Genomic DNA, 19,402 nt, shown 5'->3' with positions numbered 1-19,402 from the left:
TGTTTTGTTTCTCCCATAATGACAGCAGGTATTTATATGAATGCTGATTTTATTAATACTTATTAATACTTATTTTACAGCACTGGGGGAGAAGTAAGGGAGTGTTGGTTTTTAAGAGGGAGGAGTTGCTTTTTTGTTTACTCCTAAAGTGTATTTTGTTGATGTGGGGCTGTTTCCAGTAGCCCCATATTGCTCCAATATGCTTTAAACATATTTCATTTGAACAATGAAATAAAATTGTGAATAATATGGAGATTCTGAGGATAATGGCAGACAGGGTTTTTTTTTCCTTTCTTTGTTGAAATACAGATGGTTCCTGCCAATATAGCTTCTTCAATATTTTGTTCCCATTCTTGAATTTCTCTGTTTTTTTAGTTTCTTTGCTTCTCTTTTAAAACCACCTGTAAGCACATATTTTTTTTTCCCATCTTGTTGGTATTGATGTGACATGTAGAGCAACTGTGATGTATGTAAAGTCTCACAAGACGTTCGTGTTACAGCCTCAAGAACCACTGCAGGATTTTGTAAGTGCCAACACGGTGGTAAGACCAATGTTTTGTTTGGATTCTGGTTTAGATGAGGTCAGTCCCAGGGCCTGTAAAATGGTCAGTTTGCAAAGTTCCAGCTGACTGAGAACAGAATTGGTACTCCAAGACTAACCTCGGTCTGTTGTTTTTAGAGCTCTCTGTGACTGTAGTCATATAAGAGAAGAGAAACAATATCACTTGGATTTTCTTTTTCAATATCAGCCACAATTCATAGCTGAATCTCTAGCAGCTCCTGAAATCGTCCTAGCTGCCTCCTGTGTCTGTAAACATCTGCAGTCAGGATCCACAGTCTCCAGCTTCTCATTTTCAGAAAATATCATGTTAAAAAAAATAAAAATCCCCTGGATTAATTACAAACTTTTCATGAGGATTAAATGTTAGTGAAAGTGAGAGAAAGAGGATTAGTAGAAATGTTTGTGCATTCATTTCATTTCCTTTCCTATTCACTTCTCAACTTTTCATTAAAATGTACTGAAAAAGAGCCAAAATAACATGCTTGGGAACAAATATAGAAGCAATAACCCTTGCCCCTACATTTTACCAGTTTAGCAAATGAGCAAAAGACCATTTTTTCTATTTCTGTCTTGGTTTTGATGATGTGCAGCCTTTTCTTTCTCTCATATAGGAGAACGTGTACAGAATTGCCTAAGCTTCAGTAATGACAGCATTCAACTAAGATACCAAGACTTGTAGCGATACATGCGAGTTCTCTAACAACTGATCCCCAAAGTTAGCATCTCTGTCCTAGCATATATTTTTTTTATCTATGTACATAAGGTGAAACAGTCCCAGAGGGAATATCCTCTCCCCCTAATTCCCTCATGGGCTTTAGGAATCATGCTGGTAAATCTTCTGATGTAAGTTTTCAGCAATACATTTCAGTTACGGCAAAATGATGCTTTTCAACGCAAAAAGTGTTTTATACATCATCTTTCAAAAGCTCCAGTCACCAATCTCAAGTACACCTGATGAAGACTAGCACAATGAGTGCCAGGTATGTGCATTTAATAAAATCCTACCTCAATATAAAATGGGTACTTCAGAACTGTAAAAATCTAAGCCCTGATGGAGAAAGGTTTAATATCTACAGTGCTGCTAGAATCAGGCACAGCAGTACTGTATGCTTCTGGATATAAAAGGTCTATTCTTCACTGAAGTCCTTTTTCTATTAATGAGATTTGCCTTAATGGGACCAAAAATTACTTTAAAAGACATTTCCTTTCTGCTTTTTAAGAGCTTTTTTCCAGTCCATTTGGACTGGCTATCAAAGATAAGGGGGAATCTTTCAATAGCAAGAGTTTTTGTAATTAAGCTTTGTAGCCTACATAATGGAGATATGGCAAAAGTGAAAAATAATTACTGTTTTCTGAGCGATTCCTTCTGCTGCTCTGCCTCCCTTTCTTCCACACTTCAATTTTTCCCTTCAAAACCACATAATAAGTTGTGCCTTATATATGAAAGACTTGCTCAACACAGCATTTTCCCCCAGGTTTGTATTTTCCCCTGTGGTCTAGGAGAGAAGAGCTGTTCAGTCTTTAACAATACCCAGACCTCTATTAAAGAGAGTGCCTACAGTTCTCAAAAGGAAACAGGTGCTTCCGGAAGGGTAAGAACTTTAACAACAGACTTCAGTAGTGCCAGCTACCCCTTTAGATATGGGAATGGAGAAATTCAAAATGCAATATGAGTCACATCTGAGAGACTTTGTAGGTGATGCTAAGATGGTTATGATGCTAATTGTTTTCAGTCTTCAGGAATATCTCCTAATCACTGGAGCCTTTCACAGCTCTCAATGATTCAGCCAGCTGCTTCAACAATTTTGGATGTAGCCCATCTGATTGCATGAACCTGTGTGGTTTTGTGGTGTATGCACACACACACACACACACCCCAAATCTGGCAAATGACTTATTCCTTATGATTTGTAACAGAGTTAAGTACACTGATCTGCATAAGAAGTACTCTATAGAATTGCGAGCAAGAGGAATAAAGATGCTGAAGTTGATGCCTCGCCTGGCACTAGGAACATTATGGCTTGGCCTTTGGCTTTGAGAACACCAGAAACCTCTTGATTGTTTGGGGTTGGAGGGGACAATTTTTGCAAGATGGAATTCCTCAGGGTAACGTTTTGCCATCTCCATTTTCTAGTTTTCCCAGAAAATTGTTATGTGGCCTTATAATAGAACTGAGTTTCATAATATAACACCAAAAGGCACACCTGTAATATTTTTAAGGCAGATGAGGGTTTTCCTATTACACAAGAGAACGAGGTCCTGATCAATCCCGTATGACTGATATTCTTAACCAGCACAACTGCCTTTTCTTCCTTCATTTTTTCTCATCCACTAGTTATCATTCACGTAATTTCTCTTTGAGTTTAGTGCAGTTTTGCTGCTGACAAATTAATGGCTGGAGACTAAGAACTGTTTGACCTCTTTCTTCATTAAATTAGATCAACATACATATGCAGTCATTTGTTGTGCATCCATTATCTTGTTTGGGAAGCATTGTTTTATATTTTTGCTTTATGATCTCTTCAGGCAGAATGTATTTGCAGGCTTATTGAAGGTCTGCAAAATAACTTAATGAATTAGATTAGTCTGTGAATGACCAATTTTAAAAGATCAGTATGTGCCTGTTCCTGTGTGGGAAATACTAATATTTGTGGAGATGTTGGTGAGAGAGTGAAATTCACCCATTTCTGTTGTGCAGTCCAAACCCCTTTGTTTTCTGCAAGACCCACAAATGTCCTTATTTTATGGACAACATAAAACCTAGTTAGGGAATAGAATTGGTTCTGTGCTTCCCCATTGCTGTTCTCCACTCAAACTACTGATCTAGAGCATACTGGGAAATACTGTCTGATTTAGTTCCTGGTATACTGAAGGGCATAGTTTTAACTGAAACAGCTTGAATATGTAAATATATGAATATGATGAATATTCCACACAACATCTGAACATTAAGTTTTGCTTTTTTTAGATTTATGAACTATACAAAGGCTACTTTAAGTGATCACTTTTGCTGAAGAATTAGCAATAACCAGGCTAACACTGGACCTTGCAGGGCTCTTCTGTTTACACTTTTAACAAAAACAAAAAAAGTAGTATCCATAACAAATAGTATTAGGATTCTTTATGTCAACCTTAGGTACCTAATAAAGCTTGTATTCCTCTCAGTGTAAGTTCAGCCTGTGCCAAAAGATCCACTGGGTATACTAAATATACTCCTTATTAATGACTTAAAACAGTACCAACATATTTTTCAGAAGGTAAGCAATGCGTGTGTATCTTAGCTCTGCAACATAGGTGCAAATAGCAGTAGAAAAAATTACTTATTAAAGAAAAGACTGTTTATGAAGATGTTGAATACTGTTTTTCCTCTCTCTCTGCTGTGAGATATATATATGAATATTGGCATATTCATCCCTCTCATTATATTTCAGGAATACCAAGTTTGCTTAATATGTGCTAGGGTTTCTTTAAATTCTTGGGCTGGCAGCACCAGTTACTGCTCTGAAATGGTTTTGAACAGAGCATTCCTCATAAAAATTTGGCCTGCCGTGCTAGTCAAGTGGCAACAGTTTTTTGGTTCCAGCAGGTTGTAAATGGATGAGAGTTGTTCCCATGGAGGAAGAGGTAATGACCAATTTGTTTATCCTGCCTGACAGTTCTCTAAATAAGAAGACTGAAGAATTGACCTGTAATTGGTATCCCCTAGAAAGCTGGCATAGTTATCATTGTTGAGGTGTGAGCAGGTAGAAGATCTGCTTAGATTGGTGGCAGAACTTAAAGAGGAGGTCGAGATGCTGAGGACCATCAGGGAGTGTGAAAGGGAGATCGACTGGTGGAGTAACTCCCTGGCATGCCAGCAGGAACGGTTCCAGGGAGATACCTCCCAAAAGGGGATGGACCCCCTGCCCTCTCAGACAGAGGGGGATGGCCCGAGACAGCCCCTGCCCTGTAGCTGTCGCGCAGAGGTAAGGGACCAAAAAGATGACGAGGGCTGGAAGCAAGTTCCAGTTCGGAACCGTGGGCAACCTTCCTCCCTTCCTGCCCTGCTTCCCCAGGTGCCCCTCCGTAATAGGTTTGAGGCCCTGGATCTTGATGGAGAGGTAAGTGAGGATGTGGTGCAAGGCCAGACTACAAGGTCACATAGGAAAAGGCGGTCGACTTCGCACCTCAAGACTGCCTCTGACAAGAAAGAAAGAAAGGTCATTGGTGTAGGCGATTCCCTTCTGAGAGGAACAGAGGGCCCGATATGCAGAGTTGACCCTCATCATAGGGAAGTGTGTAGTCTGCCTGGAGCCCGGATCAGGGATATCACCAGGGCGCTCCCCAGCCTGGTGCACCCCACAGACTACTGCCCGCTGCTGGTCTTCCAGACAGGTGGGGGGGAAGCTGCTTCCCGCAGTCTGAGGGGGATGAAGAAAGACTACAGGGCCTTGGGGCGGATGGTGAAAGAGTCTGGGGCTCAAGTGATCTTCTCCTCACTTCTTCCATCTTCCGGTGATGATGTGGGACTGAATGGGAAAATTCAGTCCATAAACAATTGGCTACGAGACTGGTGCTTTAGGCAGGGCTTTGGGTTCTTTGATAACAGCTGGTTTTGTAAGGCTCCAGTCCGAATGATGGCACGTGGGAAAGGTTTAACTCACAGAGGCAAAAGGATGCTGGGGCATGAATTAACAGGGCTCATTTGGAGAGCTTTAAACTAGATTCGAAGGGGGATGGGGTTGTAGCTGGGCTTGCCCCAGTGGGCCAGCACTCTAGGATTGATGAAGACTGGGAGGCCTCCTATAATCCTAGGGTGAAATTGGTGAGCTCAGCTCCCTCCTTGAAATGCCTATACACCAATGCGTGCAGCATGGGAAATAAGCAGGAGGAGTTGGAGACCTGTGTTAAGTCAGGAGATTATGATCTGGTGGCAATTACAGAGACGTGGTGGGACAGCTCGCATGACTGGAATATACTCATGGAGGGCTATGTCCTTTCCAGGAAAGACAGGCCAGCCGGGCGGGGTGGTGGGGTTGCTCTTTATGTGCGAGAGCAGCTGCAATGTACTGAGTTCTGTCCAGGGACAGAGGATGAGCGAGTTGAGAGTCTGTGGGTGAGAATTAAGGGGCAGGCTGGCAGGGGTGATACTGTTGTGGGTGTCTGTTACAGGCCACCAGATCAGGGTGAGGAAGCTGACGAGGCCTTCTACAGGCAGCTGAGAGCGGCCTCACAGGCACAGGCCGTGGTTGTCGTGGGGGATTTTAACTTCCCTGATGTTTGCTGGAAGGACTACTCAGCAACCCAGCCACAGTCCAGGAGGTTCCTCCAGTGTATGGATGATAACTTCCTCATGCAAATGGTGGATGAGCCAACCAGGAGAGGAGCGCTGCTGGATCTCATCCTCACTAACAAGGAGGGTCTGGTCGAAGCAATAAAGGTTGAGGGCTGCCTTGGTTGCAGCGACCACGAGATGGTGGAATTCAGGATCTTGTGTGGTAGGACCAGTACAATAGCAAGTAGAATTGCAACCCTGGACTTTAGCAGGGCAAACTTTGGCCTTTTCAAGCAATTGCTAGGGGAAATCCCATGGGCAAGGCTGCTTGAAGGTAAAGGGGCCCAAGATAGTTGGTTGACATTCAAGAATTGCTTATTCCGAGCTCAAGAGCAGAGCATCCCGACACGTAGGAAGTCAAGGAAGAGGGCCAGGAGACCTGCGTGGCTGAATAAGGAACTGCTGGGTATGCTCAAGTGGAAGAGGAGAGTTTACAGGTCATGGAAGGAGGGGCTGGCCACTCGGGAGGAATATAAGGCTGCTGCTAGAGGATGTAGGAAGGCAGCTAGGATGGCTAAGGCCTCCTTAGAATTAAATCTGGCCAGAGGGGTCAAGGACAACAGAAAGAGCTTTTTCAAATACATGGCTGATAAAACTAACACCAGAGGCAAGGTTGGCCCACTGGTGAATGGGATGGGTGCCCTGGTGACAGAAGATACAGAGATGGCAGAGTTATTGAATGCCTTCTTTGTCTCCGTCTACTCTGCCGGAGGCAGTCCTGAAGAGCCCTGTACTCCTGAGACCTCAGATGAAGTCAGGTCACTGGAGCAGTTTGCCTTAGTCGACGAGGAATGGGTTAGGGACCAGTTGAGCAATCTGGACATCCATAAATCCATGGGTCCAGATGGGATGCACCCGCGGGTGCTGAGGGAACTGGCGGAAGTCATTGCTGGACCACTCTCCATCATCTTTACCAAGTCTTGGGAAACGGGAGAGGTGCCTGAGGACTGGAGGAAAGCAAATGTCACTCCAGTCTTCAAAAAGGGCAAGAAGGAGGACCCGGGTAACTATAGACCGGTCAGCCTCACCTCCATCCCTGGGAAAGTGATGGAACACCTTATCCTTGATGCCATCTTAAGGCATGTCAAGGATAAGAGGGTTATGAGGGGCAGTCAACATGGCTTTACCAAGGGGAAGTCATGCTTGACCAACCTCATAGCCTTTTATGAGGAAATAACATTGTGGATGGATGATGGCAGAGCGGTGGACGTGGTCTACCTTGACTTCAGCAAAGCATTTGACACAGTCTCCCACAGCATCCTCACAGCTAAATTGAGGAAGTGTGGTCTGGATGATCAGATAGTGAGGTGGACTGCGAACTGGCTGAAGGACAGAAGCCAGAGAGTTGTAGTCTATGGGGCGGAGTCTAGTTGGAGGCCTGTATCTAATGGAGTGCCTCAAGGGTCAGTACTGGGACCAGTATTATTTAATATATTCATCAATGATTTAGATGAGGGAATTGAGTGTACTGTCAGCAAGTTTGCTGATGACACTAAGCTGGGAGGAGTGGCTGACACGCCAGAAGGCTGTGCTGCCATCCAGCGAGACCTGGACAGGCTGGAGAGTTGGGCAGGGAGAAACTTGATGAAATATAACAAGGGAAAGTGTAGAGTCCTGCATCTGGGCAGGAACAACCCCAGGTTCCAATATAGGTTGGGGAACGACCTGTTAGAGAGCAGTGTAAGGGAGAGGGACCTGGGGGTCCTAGTGGATGGCAGGATGACCATGAGCCAGCACTGTGCCCTTGTGGCCAAGAAGGCCAATGGCATCCTGGGGTGTATTAGAAGGGGGGTGGTCAGTAGGTCGAGAGAGGTCCTCCTTCCCCTCTACTCTGCCCTAGTGAGACCGCATCTGGAATATTGTGTCCAGTTCTGGGCCCCTCAGTTCAAGAAGGACAGGGACCTGCTGGAGAGAGTCCAGCACAGGGCGACAAAGATGATTAAGGGAGTGGAGCATCTCCCTTATGAGGAAAGGCTGAGGGAGCTGGGTCTCTATAGTTTGGAGAAGAGGAGACTGCAGGGGGACCTTATTAGTGTATGTAAATATATAAAGGGGGAGTGTCATGAGGATGGAGCCAGGCTCTTCTCAGTGGCAAACAATGATAGGACAAGGGGTAATGGGTATAAACTGGAACACAAGAGGTTCCACTTAAACTTGAGAAGAAACTTCTTCTCAGTGAGGGTGACAGAACACTGGAACAGGCTGCCCAGGGGGGTTGTGGAGTCTCCTTCTCTGGAGACATTCAAAACCTGCCTGGACACATTCCTGTGTAACCTCATCTAGGTGTTCCTGCTCTGGCAGGGGGATTGGACTAGATGATCTTTTGAGGTCCCTTCCAATCTCTAACATACTGTGATACTGTGATACTGTGAGGTGCTCGGTTATACAGATCTGGCAGATTCAGATATATACAGGTTGCCAACAGCTGTAGCAAGGCAGGATTTTCAGGCTGATTTTCATGATCAACATCAGTCAGAATTTTTGTAGCTGGTTCTCTGTGGGCATTCATTAATATGACATGTAACAACACTTAAATTTGTTTCCACTATAGTGGGTGCCCTGCAGACAGAGCCAAATATTTCAAAACTATTTCCTTTTAAAATTAGATTGTATCTAGACTTGCCTAGTTGCGTTGTGAGCCAGTTCTCCATTCAGTTGCTGTGTGAGTCAGCAACTCCATTCAGTTGCTCTAAGCACATTTTTCTGTTAAGGTCCTAACTCTGATGTTCATTCCCTCTTAGGCATGTCTCTTGTGTTAACCAGCTGCTCCAGTTGCTAACCAGCTCATTTTAAAATCCTAACCTCTTAATACTCATTCCACATCCTAAAGTGCCTAATATGTTGCTGGTACTAGATAAATAATATTGCACCTCCCGTTGTGATACTCCAAACGATTAATGAGCTGACCACAACACAGGGGAGACGAAACTATAATACATGCTTCCCTTTAACCCCACCAGCTTTGCTTCAGATGGCCTTTGATAGTGTCCTGAGAGTATGTGATCAGTGTGATATTTCACAGGAAACATCCTTAACATTCTCACCTTCCCTTATGGCAATTTTCATTGAGACTATTTGCTGTTTTGAAATGGATGTGTGTGACAGCTTGAAAGGGGCTCTTCAGCAGAAAGTAAATATGAATTCTAGAGGAAGTTGTGAATGAAAAGCAATACACTGTTCTGGGATGTGTGTACATTCATATATATATATATGTATATATATTCCATTGATGTGCATTTATGTAATTCAGTTGCACAGAGAAGCCGATTTTCTAGCTCTTGTTAATTCTCAGTGATAAGTTAGTAATTAGAGTCACTACTAACTAACATTTGTGATGAGTGATGTTGGGTGCAACTTCCAGGGATAATCTACAAGATTAAACTGCTATTTGGAAGGCATTTTATTTCACTCTCTGCTTGGAATGATCCTGGGTTGATTCTTAGATACTGTTTTTACCACTATGTAAGTAAAGTGACTATATTTCATTCTGCAGCTTTGCCATTCTTGAGTTATCAGGTCTTTCATACCATCCAAGATAAAAATCATAACCCTTGGCAGTCCACTTCGTATGTTTTATGAATGCTGTCTTGGAAGCAACATCTCATTTACAACTGGGACCAGGAGCTAGAGTAATTTCTGTTTCAACCAAGCATACCTAATAACACATAAATAATGTAAATTATGAAAACAAGAAAAATAGATGAGTTAGTTACTTAATCTGAAAAATGTTGAGGGTATGACTGCAGTACTGTTGAAGCTCTATGAATACTTCATAGAGATTGGCAGTACTGCCACAAAGAATATTTCTTTTCAAAACACATGTAGGCATGCAGGTTTATGGGATGGTATCACTAGGAGAGTGGTGCTGCCCTGTGCCCAGCAGCCTTGTCTCCAGGTTAGCTAAGACCCTTCATCTGGGCATTAATGTAACATGATCTTAGTGGAAATTAGTTGACCTTAGTGGGGATGGGTCATAACTTTGCATTGTTAAGATTTTGGCTGGAGTGAGTGCAGCACTGCTTAGGATTGAATCCCCACAGCCAAATCATCTGTGTCCACTGGAGGTGTCTAAACAGGTGTAGGTGACTTGGCCTCTCAGTGTATGACTTCTGCGTGCTTAAATGAAGAGTTTCTGTGCTTTGATTTCTTACTCAGCCTGGTTTATTCCTTCAAGGTCAGCTTAGAGTGCGGAGGCATGTGAGGTGTCTTGATTTCTGACCATATGCAGGATTATAGAATTAAAAATTGGTGTGTCTTATCTGTCTTACCACTTGCTGCAGAAACCTCCTGTGGCAAAAAAAGATGCTGCGAGTCTAGAAATTTCTTCGTGATGGACATTCTGACTTTTTTTTTTCCCTTTTTTTATTACTACAGAAACAGAAAGGAAAATAAAAGCTAGAATTACAATTAGGACCAGTTGCTGAAGCTGAAAGAGACAGCACAATTGTAGTATGTTAGAAGATTGCCTTGTTTTAGAGAAAGTGCTGATTAAGATCAAATTTGTCTTGAGTTTACATTTTGATTGGACCTACACTGAGCGGAGGGGGGTTATATTTCAGACACAGTGCAAATGATGCATGTTAATATCCTGTGTTTATTGCCACTTGAAATTACAGCATAGCTTTGAATTGCTGCCATATCTACAGTTAAGACTCCCAAGTAATCACTGTGATTATTCCAAATCTTCATGGTAGAAGTGGAAGTAGTATGATACAAAAGGTACTGTAGCCTAAGCTGTCAGAGCCTTTTTATCCTTTGGGGCTCAGATTGTGATTCCACCCAGTAGAGGGAATGGTTAGACGTACACATTGGCCAATCATTCCTGAAAGAGAGATTAAATAAATGGATTTAATTATGTTATTTTCAGATTTACTTGGCTTTTGTATTACCTCCTGCCTCACTAGCTTTTCCTGAAATGAGTAAAAGCATGGCTTTTCTTTTTTTTGGAATGCTTTAATTTATTTGTTGGCACGGTGTGGTATTTTTCATTTTTATTAGAAATCTTTTTTACTTTCCTCTCTGGTGATCTATAACATGTCTTATAGTTACTCATTTTATTTACAGTCCATGGGATAGTTTATCTCCTTGAAATATTCTTTTACCTTTGCTTAACTATTTGAAGTTGTAAATTTACATCTGATCTGAATGTATACACATATGTTACTGTGTTTTATTTAGCTGATGGTAGATTAAGAAGTGAGGTCAGGATAAGCACCAAAATATAAAGTTACAGTTTACTAAGAAAATACAAGAAGAGTCTCACAGGAGGAAGAAATACTCTGTAAAAAGTTGTTTAAAAGAAGCTTAAATGAGATTTAGATGTGATTAAAATCTGTTCTGGTTTTTGGATATGCAATTGTTCAAGCAAGTAGTTGTTTATTTTGAGTTCAAACCCTCAGCAATCACTGTTAGTTGGCTCTCCAGATAGTACGTCCCAGTTGCATCCCTTCATCAGTTGCTAGCAGGAAGGTTTTGCTATTTGTTCCACTTGCAAAGTAAATAAAACTTGTTATGGAAAGCATTTAAAGTGGGTACAATATTTACTCTGGAATATTTTCCTCAATAAGTAGTGTTAGCCAGCAGGCAAGGCTGAGCACCCAGTGTGTTAGCTGTGGGTAGCAAATCTGTGTGCTTGGCACATAATGATCAGTTTAAACTATTGAAATATAAATCAGAACACTGAGTGAAATTCAAAAACATTTCATTAAATGAATTATGGTGTGTGTGAATGAAAGTATAGTTAGACTTTGCATATATGCTTAGATGTCTACAGTCTTTAGGCTATTTTTTTTCCAATAGATTTAACTACAAAAGACACATAATATTTTTGAAGGACAGGATTAGCAAATATCACATTATGTTTGCATTTCATTATAGCTAGCATTTTTCTTACGATTTCTGCAAGCTGCTCTTTGGTCCTCATTATGAAACCTAGACATGCCTATACTTGTCTCAATATCAATGAAAACCACTCCCAAATTTATAATCCTCTTTCCTTCATTATTTTGAAGCCAAAATTAGTTATTTTTGGAAGTGTAAAATTTACTGGGCCAGAAAAAGAAAGCAACACAATAGTGTTGTAGTCCAGAGATTAATGTTCTGTACAAGTGCAGTTCATTCCTTTTGTGGGGTACATGACATGCTGATTCGTTGTCTTAGTTGTATATGTTTTTTAAAACATTAACAAGAGAGAATGAAGAGATTGGTATTTAAAGAAAGTGTTATTCGGACCAGAAAACTGTATCCAAAGCTATTAGGCTTTCTATATGGAATTACTACCATACTGCTTCCAGTGATACAGCAATGGAGGTACTTGTACACACTGAAAGCTAAGCATGGGTCTCAGGACCAGCTTTGTGCTTGCATTAAAATACGAGGACATGCATGGACACAGGCATCATCAGGCATTGTGGAGCTCCTGTTGCAGTCCCGCTTGTGGAGTTCAGTTTAGCATAGGACCTGGTCCTTCTTTCTGTGATCTGGTGAGGAACCAAGAGGAATGAGCACACAGATAGTTTGTGCCCATTTATTTCTAAGGTAAACTAGATATTTTGAGCCTGAGTTGCAGATGGTAGAGTGGCAAGGAAAGTACAAATCTCCATGGTGGGCATAAATGCTTCTTCATTCCTCCTTGCAATGCAAGCAAAAGGACAGAGCAGCACACACAAGCCACATTCAGTTTTGGGTTGGTGCTGTGCCCTCTTGCAGAAAACCTGCCGAATTAGTGTGTTACAAAAATCTTTGAACCCTCTATCTCGGCCACCAGCAGCATATGTGGAGCATGTATAGTAATAAATTAAACAGATACTGTCTGAAGAGTTTACCAAGAGATGGGAAGCCATTGCATGCAGTAGGAATAAAAGATGATTTTTGTGATAGTCTCATTTATCGAGGCTTTCCAATAAAAATGCACTGTTTCCTACTCTTGGGCAATGTGTATCATTAAAATAATACAAGATCACAGCACAGTTATAGGCTATTATCTTGCGCTTTCTTCTGACCTAGTCACACAGTTAACAGAAGCAGATTTGGCTTCACATTTGGCTTTAGTGTGGGGTTGCAGCAGTGGGCCGTTGACCCTGGACTATGCAATTCTCTGTCTTGTTCAACAGTGTGCTTCAGTATGTGCCCCATTTGAAATATATGAAAGCTATGCAGAAATTAGTGCACCTGTTTATGTGCTTCAACTACAAGTGCACATGCTTAAGTAACCTGTCAAATTAGAACATCTACAAATTTGTATTTATAGTTTCTCCCCCAAGACCAACTGCACTAAAAGCTCACTCCAGCTGTCATATTTGTGTAATTCATTAGAAATTTCAAACTTCTAACTTCAGCTTCACTCTAAAAGTGTCTACATAAAAATTCTCTGTATTCGCGTTATTGTAATTCTACTTGCATAACTCGTTGCCATTTATCTCTGTAAGCAATTTACAGTCACTGTATCATGGTGATCAGTATTCTGTGGTGTTTTCTGCATCATGTGCTGAATATTCTAAAAACATTTTGAATTCAGGATTTTTTTTTTTTTTTTTTAAATTGTTTTTGAAGTACAAGCCAAATAGAGCCCAGCTGGGCTTTGAAAATCCATGTTTTGTTTCTAGGTTACCAACTGGGTCTGTTTGATCTGGAAGGACAATAAAAAAATGGATCCTCACATTGGCATTTTTAGAACCATGCTATAACGTGCTGGCCGGCTGCAAAATGTAAAGAAGTTGAAAAGAGTAAATTCTATTTAAATTATGTGGGGAGAATTTTTTTGTTGCTGAAAGTCTGACACAAAGTTCACACAAGGAAACAGCTCAAGCTATTACTATGTTTGAGTTAAGACACTATTTGGGCCTGAGAAGGAAATACAAGCAGTTGATTGGCGTATTTTTCTGCATCAAAGTGAATTGTCTTTCTATCCAAAGTGTGTCAGCACGAGGAGAATGGTGAAGCAGTGGAGAGATGTTCTGAACTAGTTCTTTTTCCTGCGTAATTCTTTGGATGTAACTGTAGCAGTGATTATTTTTATATTTAGTATTTATAAAGGCAGCCTTACCAGATAAAGTGGGTATTTATATGGGTATGTTTAAAAGAGTCATTACTAGTATTATTTTTTTATTTGTTAGTCTGGAGACGAACATGGCTTCATGAACCTTGCACAACGACCAAAATCTAAGGCAGTCATTTTGAGTAGAGATGGGGAGTGTAATCAATTTGCTGTGATTTGCAAGAGAAGTTATAGAACTTAACATTCACAGGTTTGAGGGAAGAGTAATAGGATCTTGCAGTCCTTACCCCTTACATGCTTTCAGTTTCTTGTCCACAGGATTTTGATAGGTAAGGCATGAACAAAATCTGATGTTTGCACAAGAAAAACAAGGCTGTGTTGTTACAGAGAAAACAGTCTTCTGAGTGTATGTTGTCATTCTTGTCTTTTAGATAATTCTTGTAAGTTCTTCCCACAATGACCGTGACAAAAGCCTTTTCATAAGCACGGATGAAGGAGCCAGTTTCCAGAAGCAACCCATTACTTTCTTTGTGGAAACTCTCCTTTTTCACCCGAAAGAGGAAGATAAAGTACTTGCTTACACCAAGGATGGCAAGGTAAGGCTTGAAGATACTGCACTTTTTTGAAATTTAGGAATTACTTAGTTAAGGAGATGCAAAACAGTTTTGATATGCTGATTAGTGTTGGGTTTTATGAAATATCAGTTGCCCAGAAGGGAATCGTATCTTGGCTTTGAGGTTTATTTAGGTATTGATTGTCTTCATGTCCAAATGCTTGTTTTCAATGTAATTTCAATCCTAGTGGTTTCAGCTGATATGGATATTGGTAATACTTATCCTCCTGCTTAATATTGTTAAATAGTACTTCTGAAATGTGTTCCTCCCTAGAAAGTGACCATAAGCAATTTCCCTGTAATTTATAGTGTAGTAGAAAGTTAATGAAGCTGAAATAGTGCCTTCAAAGGCCGCCCATGGAATGTAAAAGTAATGTAAAGCAAACTGCACTGTAGTATAGCAGAGGAGTATTTGAGGAATCAGTGAATCTGTAGAAATGTAAAATAATTCTCTCTCCTATGAGGTATTTCTGCTGCTTTCAGATTCAGGAGTTAGCATGTTTGTAAATTTTAACCATCTTCCAGATTTCTTCTGGTAAAATTATAAAGTCATTTTCCTGGACGGGTTAGGCTAAGCACTGATGAGTGTGCACAGTCTGCGTGTAGTTCATCTTTTTTTCACAGTGCCAAAACTGCAGCTGTAAAGTCACTGTGATTCTGGTCCTGACCATGGTCTTGACTCACCTCCATTGTTACTCCTGCTTTAAACTGAAATTAGTAAACTGTAGCCCATTTTAATCCTTGTCAGACTTTACAGAATGTACATATTTTGGTGGTGAGGTTAGTCAGAGACAGTTCTAATGCTGCAGCCAAATATTACACTATTTTCAGTGGTGTTTTATCAAGTCATCCTTTAGGATGTTTTCTGGGGTATATAAGTTAATAGCTGATCCCAAAGCAATTAATGTTTACAGGCATTTGCAAATAAAGATAAAACTAGAATAAAATATTTAACAAACCCAACTCAGTCACAAATGACATTAAATATTTTACTTAGCAGTTTCAACTTGAAATCCTGACACAATTAAAAATACGTTGGATGCATGTTACATAAACAAAATACTTCAGGGAAGCCTGGAGTTATGAAAAGCCTATATTATGACAACCTTTTTTATTTCAGTTTGAATTTTGCTTCTAATGATATATATAACTCCTGAATTCTGTATAGTTACAGAATGGCAGAATCTTAAGTATGAGTGGAAAGAACTGTACCGAAGAAGTTGACCAGCCCACAACAAGTGGTTGGAAATATTTGCCAGGAAAGAGGAGGCAGAAGCACAAAGTGAAGCATTTGCTTTTTTTTTTTTTTTTTTTTTTTTTTTTGATTACTTATGCATATTCAGGAGATTTTCAGGCATTTTATGCTTTTATAATCTTCCAAAAGGAGTGATGCTGTTATTTGCCAAACTTAAAATGTGACTGGACAAAAAAAACCCTGCAAAATATTCAGTAAAGAATAGATCTGTAGGAGTAGCAGGAAGGGTTAGGTGATCTGCTGGACACTAGAAGAAGTCAATCACAAAGACTTACTGGACAAGTCCCATAGCTTTACGTAAGATGTGTAGGAATGAAGGATGCCTTTAACCATAACTGGGTCAGTAAGCTGCTTACATTTTGTGTAAGATCTAATGTATTTGGCCTTAGAAGGGAGAAGAAAGATGAAGGAATGTTGGCAACGGAAGAGTTGAAAATCAAAACTGTAACTTTACATGAGAAAAGGTCACTGTACTAAAATTAGTGGTCTTGAGAGTGTTGATCTGGATTTGGCCTAGAGAGAATGTATAGTCTAGAGCTTTGTGTTAAGTAACTTTACCTTCACTGGAAGAAAGTAGTATCAGGATGTACCACAATCTAAAACTCAGGGGAAGCCATTACCTCCTGCTATTCTAATGATTTCTTACAGAGGTACTTTTGAGAATACAAGGAGTACAGGATCACATTCTTCATAAATAGCGATCAGCAAGACTTCTCCGTCTACTGGAGCCTCACAGCCTTTCTCACAACTTCTGATTTGATTTAGGGCTTATTTTATACTGCAAAATATGCATTTGGCACCCTAGGTTTTGTTTAAATAAACCTCTAGCTGACACTGTGAGTGAATGCAAATCCAGTCAATATGGTTGGATTAATCCATTTGCTGCCTCAAATCTATAGTCCCTTTTTCTGATTTCCTCAGTTCTAATGAATAACAGTCAGCCGTTCACTGAGTCTATTTAAATGCTTCTGCTTTATTTTTAAAACTCGACAAGGATGCAGTAGATTTTAATTGCTCATTTGGAAGCTGAAAGGATGTCAAAATGGCAAAAGAGAGAAAAGAATTTTCAGGTTTTTAAAATCACACATTTATTACATGGGTGATAATAAACAGAAGTGTAAGATCTAGTAGATTTGTTTGCTGAAGCAGGTGATGTTAGCTGTCTACTAATATAACTGTTTTCACCTCATATCTAATTTCATTTAGTAGTTTTATCATAGGTATCTGTTAAAACCCAAAACATCTATGGGTATATATTTTAATTACAGGAAGTTTAATGTGTGCATGTTAGTTACTTGTTATTTTTTATTAATTTCAAATACTGCATCAGTTAAACATACCTATTAGTTTGAATATATCTTATTAGTCCTACTTCACTCTCTTACAGTAAGCTTGCATGGGCTTCTCTCTACACAAAAGCAAGCTGTTCATTCATAAGCTCCCAGACTTCAGTCTTACATGTGTGTGAGGGGAAGTAATTTGAGCTCTGCATCCCCGTCATTAAGGCATTTAGCTCAGAGGGCAAAAACCTTTTGATCCCTGATCACTTCTGTCTATGCACTGACTGGGTGAATGCTAAAGTAGGCAATCCAAGTCCTGATTAGTTTCTTACTTAAACTGTGGTCTACCTGCTTTAACTGTGTGTGCAGTGGAGCAAAGCCCGAATGTTGTGAAGTGCAAAGTAACTGGGAAATACTGGTTTATCTCCAATTCAAATTTTAGTAAATTCACCCGTAGAGTTAATGGTAAGCTACCTCAGCCTTTATCTTTACATATTAATATTGCGGGTTTTCTATAATAATGTAGGGCAAGGAGTAGTGTTTTGTCATTGAACCTGTCATTTTAAACCAAAAACATTCCTCACTAGTCCTCATAAGATACTTTCCCCCCCAACAATCAGTGACTGAACTGGTGACTGATTCCCACAGCAAAGAACAGTTTTACTTGCCTTTTTTTTTTTTGCTTATTAGAGACATTGAGGGAAACCCCATCATGTGTAAATGGGATCAAATAAGAAATGCATGCAGCCAGCAGGGGGCTTTAAATCTGTCTTTTTAGAAGTTTGATAGATATTTCCCATTTTAACTAAAAGAAACATATTATGAAGGCAAATGCTGAAGGACAAAGATTTTTAATAGCTGTTTTATATTCCTCTTTATTTTGCGGGAAAACAGCTTTCATCTGCATTCTGCGTGGATATCCCTCCATGTCATTAGCATTTGGTTAGAAGGAAGGTTGAGCTGGAGTCTTCCTCCTCCTCCAGGCCATCTTCTTTATCACTGTTGAGTGACCATTTCTCAACAGGTTACAAATTGGTATCCATGAAGCAAGCTCTCAAATGTCTCTCTCATCAAATCTCTTAAACATTTCTCTGATATCTTTTGGTCCTATTTTAGCAGATTTTGAAATCCGCTGACTTTCTAGTTTACATGTGTTTGTTGGAATTAAGGCTTGAAGCATAAAGTGAGCATTTGTGTTTGTTTGGTCAATGAATGGGAAAAGGCAGAAGGAAGGTGTAACCTTTTGTGTAACCATGCTGAGGTAAAAGAATCTCAAAATGAAGACTGAAATCTCAAAAAAAACCCCAAGACTCAAGACAAACTGTGAATTATTTTCATGGGAAACAAGAAGACATTGTCACTGAGTTTTGTTCATTCTAGGTTATATTTAAAACAAATATTCTCCATGAAAGGTTATCACTCTGAAAAACATCATGGAGAATTCCTGGTAATGTTTTGTTTGTTTGTTTGGTCTTCCTTATTGGTGTAAAATCTGTCATTTTAACAGTGACATAGGACTTGTCTCTGAAGATGTACAACATCAACAGTTTCCTATCATCTCTTGTTTTTCTTTCTCTCTTTTGTAGGTTTATGCATCCATTGACTTGGGGAAAAAATGGATCCTTCTGCAGGAAAGAGTTTCAAAAGATCATATTTTTTGGTAAGAAGTCTTTTATTTTGCAAATAAAAAATGAACAGCAAAAGTATTTCATTCTAATCAAGAAAGATGTTCTCAGACATACTGATGGGGACAGTGTGAGCCTTGGCGTCTTTTGCAGATTATGTCAGCATTGCTGCATCTGCTGTTGCAAATTCATACTCACGCCAGTGATCATACCGAGTGTCAGCACATATAAGGGTTATAGGTCTGGATCTGTGGAGCCCAAGATTTAAAGAGGGCTATAATGTCCAATGAAATTGCTTTTCATTTTACCGGTGGAATTGATCTTTAGAAAGGAGAGCAGTGTTTTTGCAGAGGAAAATCCATAACATTTTTTTAAGAGAAATTGAATCAGACCTGGTAACTGGAGGCATATATAAACTTACACTATTAAGGAAATTGGTGAAAAATATGACTTTATCAAGTACACATACATCAAATTATTTCACTTTCAGCTCAAACATTTTTCAGTCTCTCAAAATATTTAAGAAGTGATTTAAGCAGGTTGACAAAATGTGTGAGGAGTAAGTCAGTGTCTTTTATATTAATTAAATGAATTTGAAAAATTTATAACTTTTTCAATACCACAATTAACCTTTTGATAGTGTTTTAATTTTATATTTTAAAATTGTCAATTTGCACATTCAACATTTATCTCATTTCTATAGAAAAAAACAGCCCCCTTTCACTTTTTAGTTCAGTGTTTAAGTATGGACTGTGCA

At 39.9% G+C, this 19,402-nt stretch overlaps 1 protein-coding gene across 1 annotated transcript in view; it reads left to right on the top strand.

Moving 5' to 3' along the window:
- The window catches only part of SORCS2 (sortilin related VPS10 domain containing receptor 2), a gene marked incomplete at both ends in the record, with an annotated part of 556,540 nt that overhangs the window by 435,670 nt on the left and 101,468 nt on the right, over positions 1 to 19,402 (top strand). Inside the window, 2 exons of the mRNA XM_080638949.1 lie at positions 14,304 to 14,468; positions 18,607 to 18,680. Of these exons, the coding sequence (XP_080495075.1) occupies positions 14,304 to 14,468; positions 18,607 to 18,680 (239 nt within the window). The remainder of the gene's footprint in view (positions 1 to 14,303; positions 14,469 to 18,606; positions 18,681 to 19,402) is intronic.

The sequence above is a fragment of the Psittacula echo genome, assembly GCF_963264785.1.
Source record: "Psittacula echo genome assembly, chromosome: 1".
In the NCBI taxonomy this organism is placed as follows: domain Eukaryota; kingdom Metazoa; phylum Chordata; class Aves; order Psittaciformes; family Psittacidae; genus Psittacula; species Psittacula echo.
This window is presented reverse-complemented; position numbering and strand designations above follow the sequence as displayed.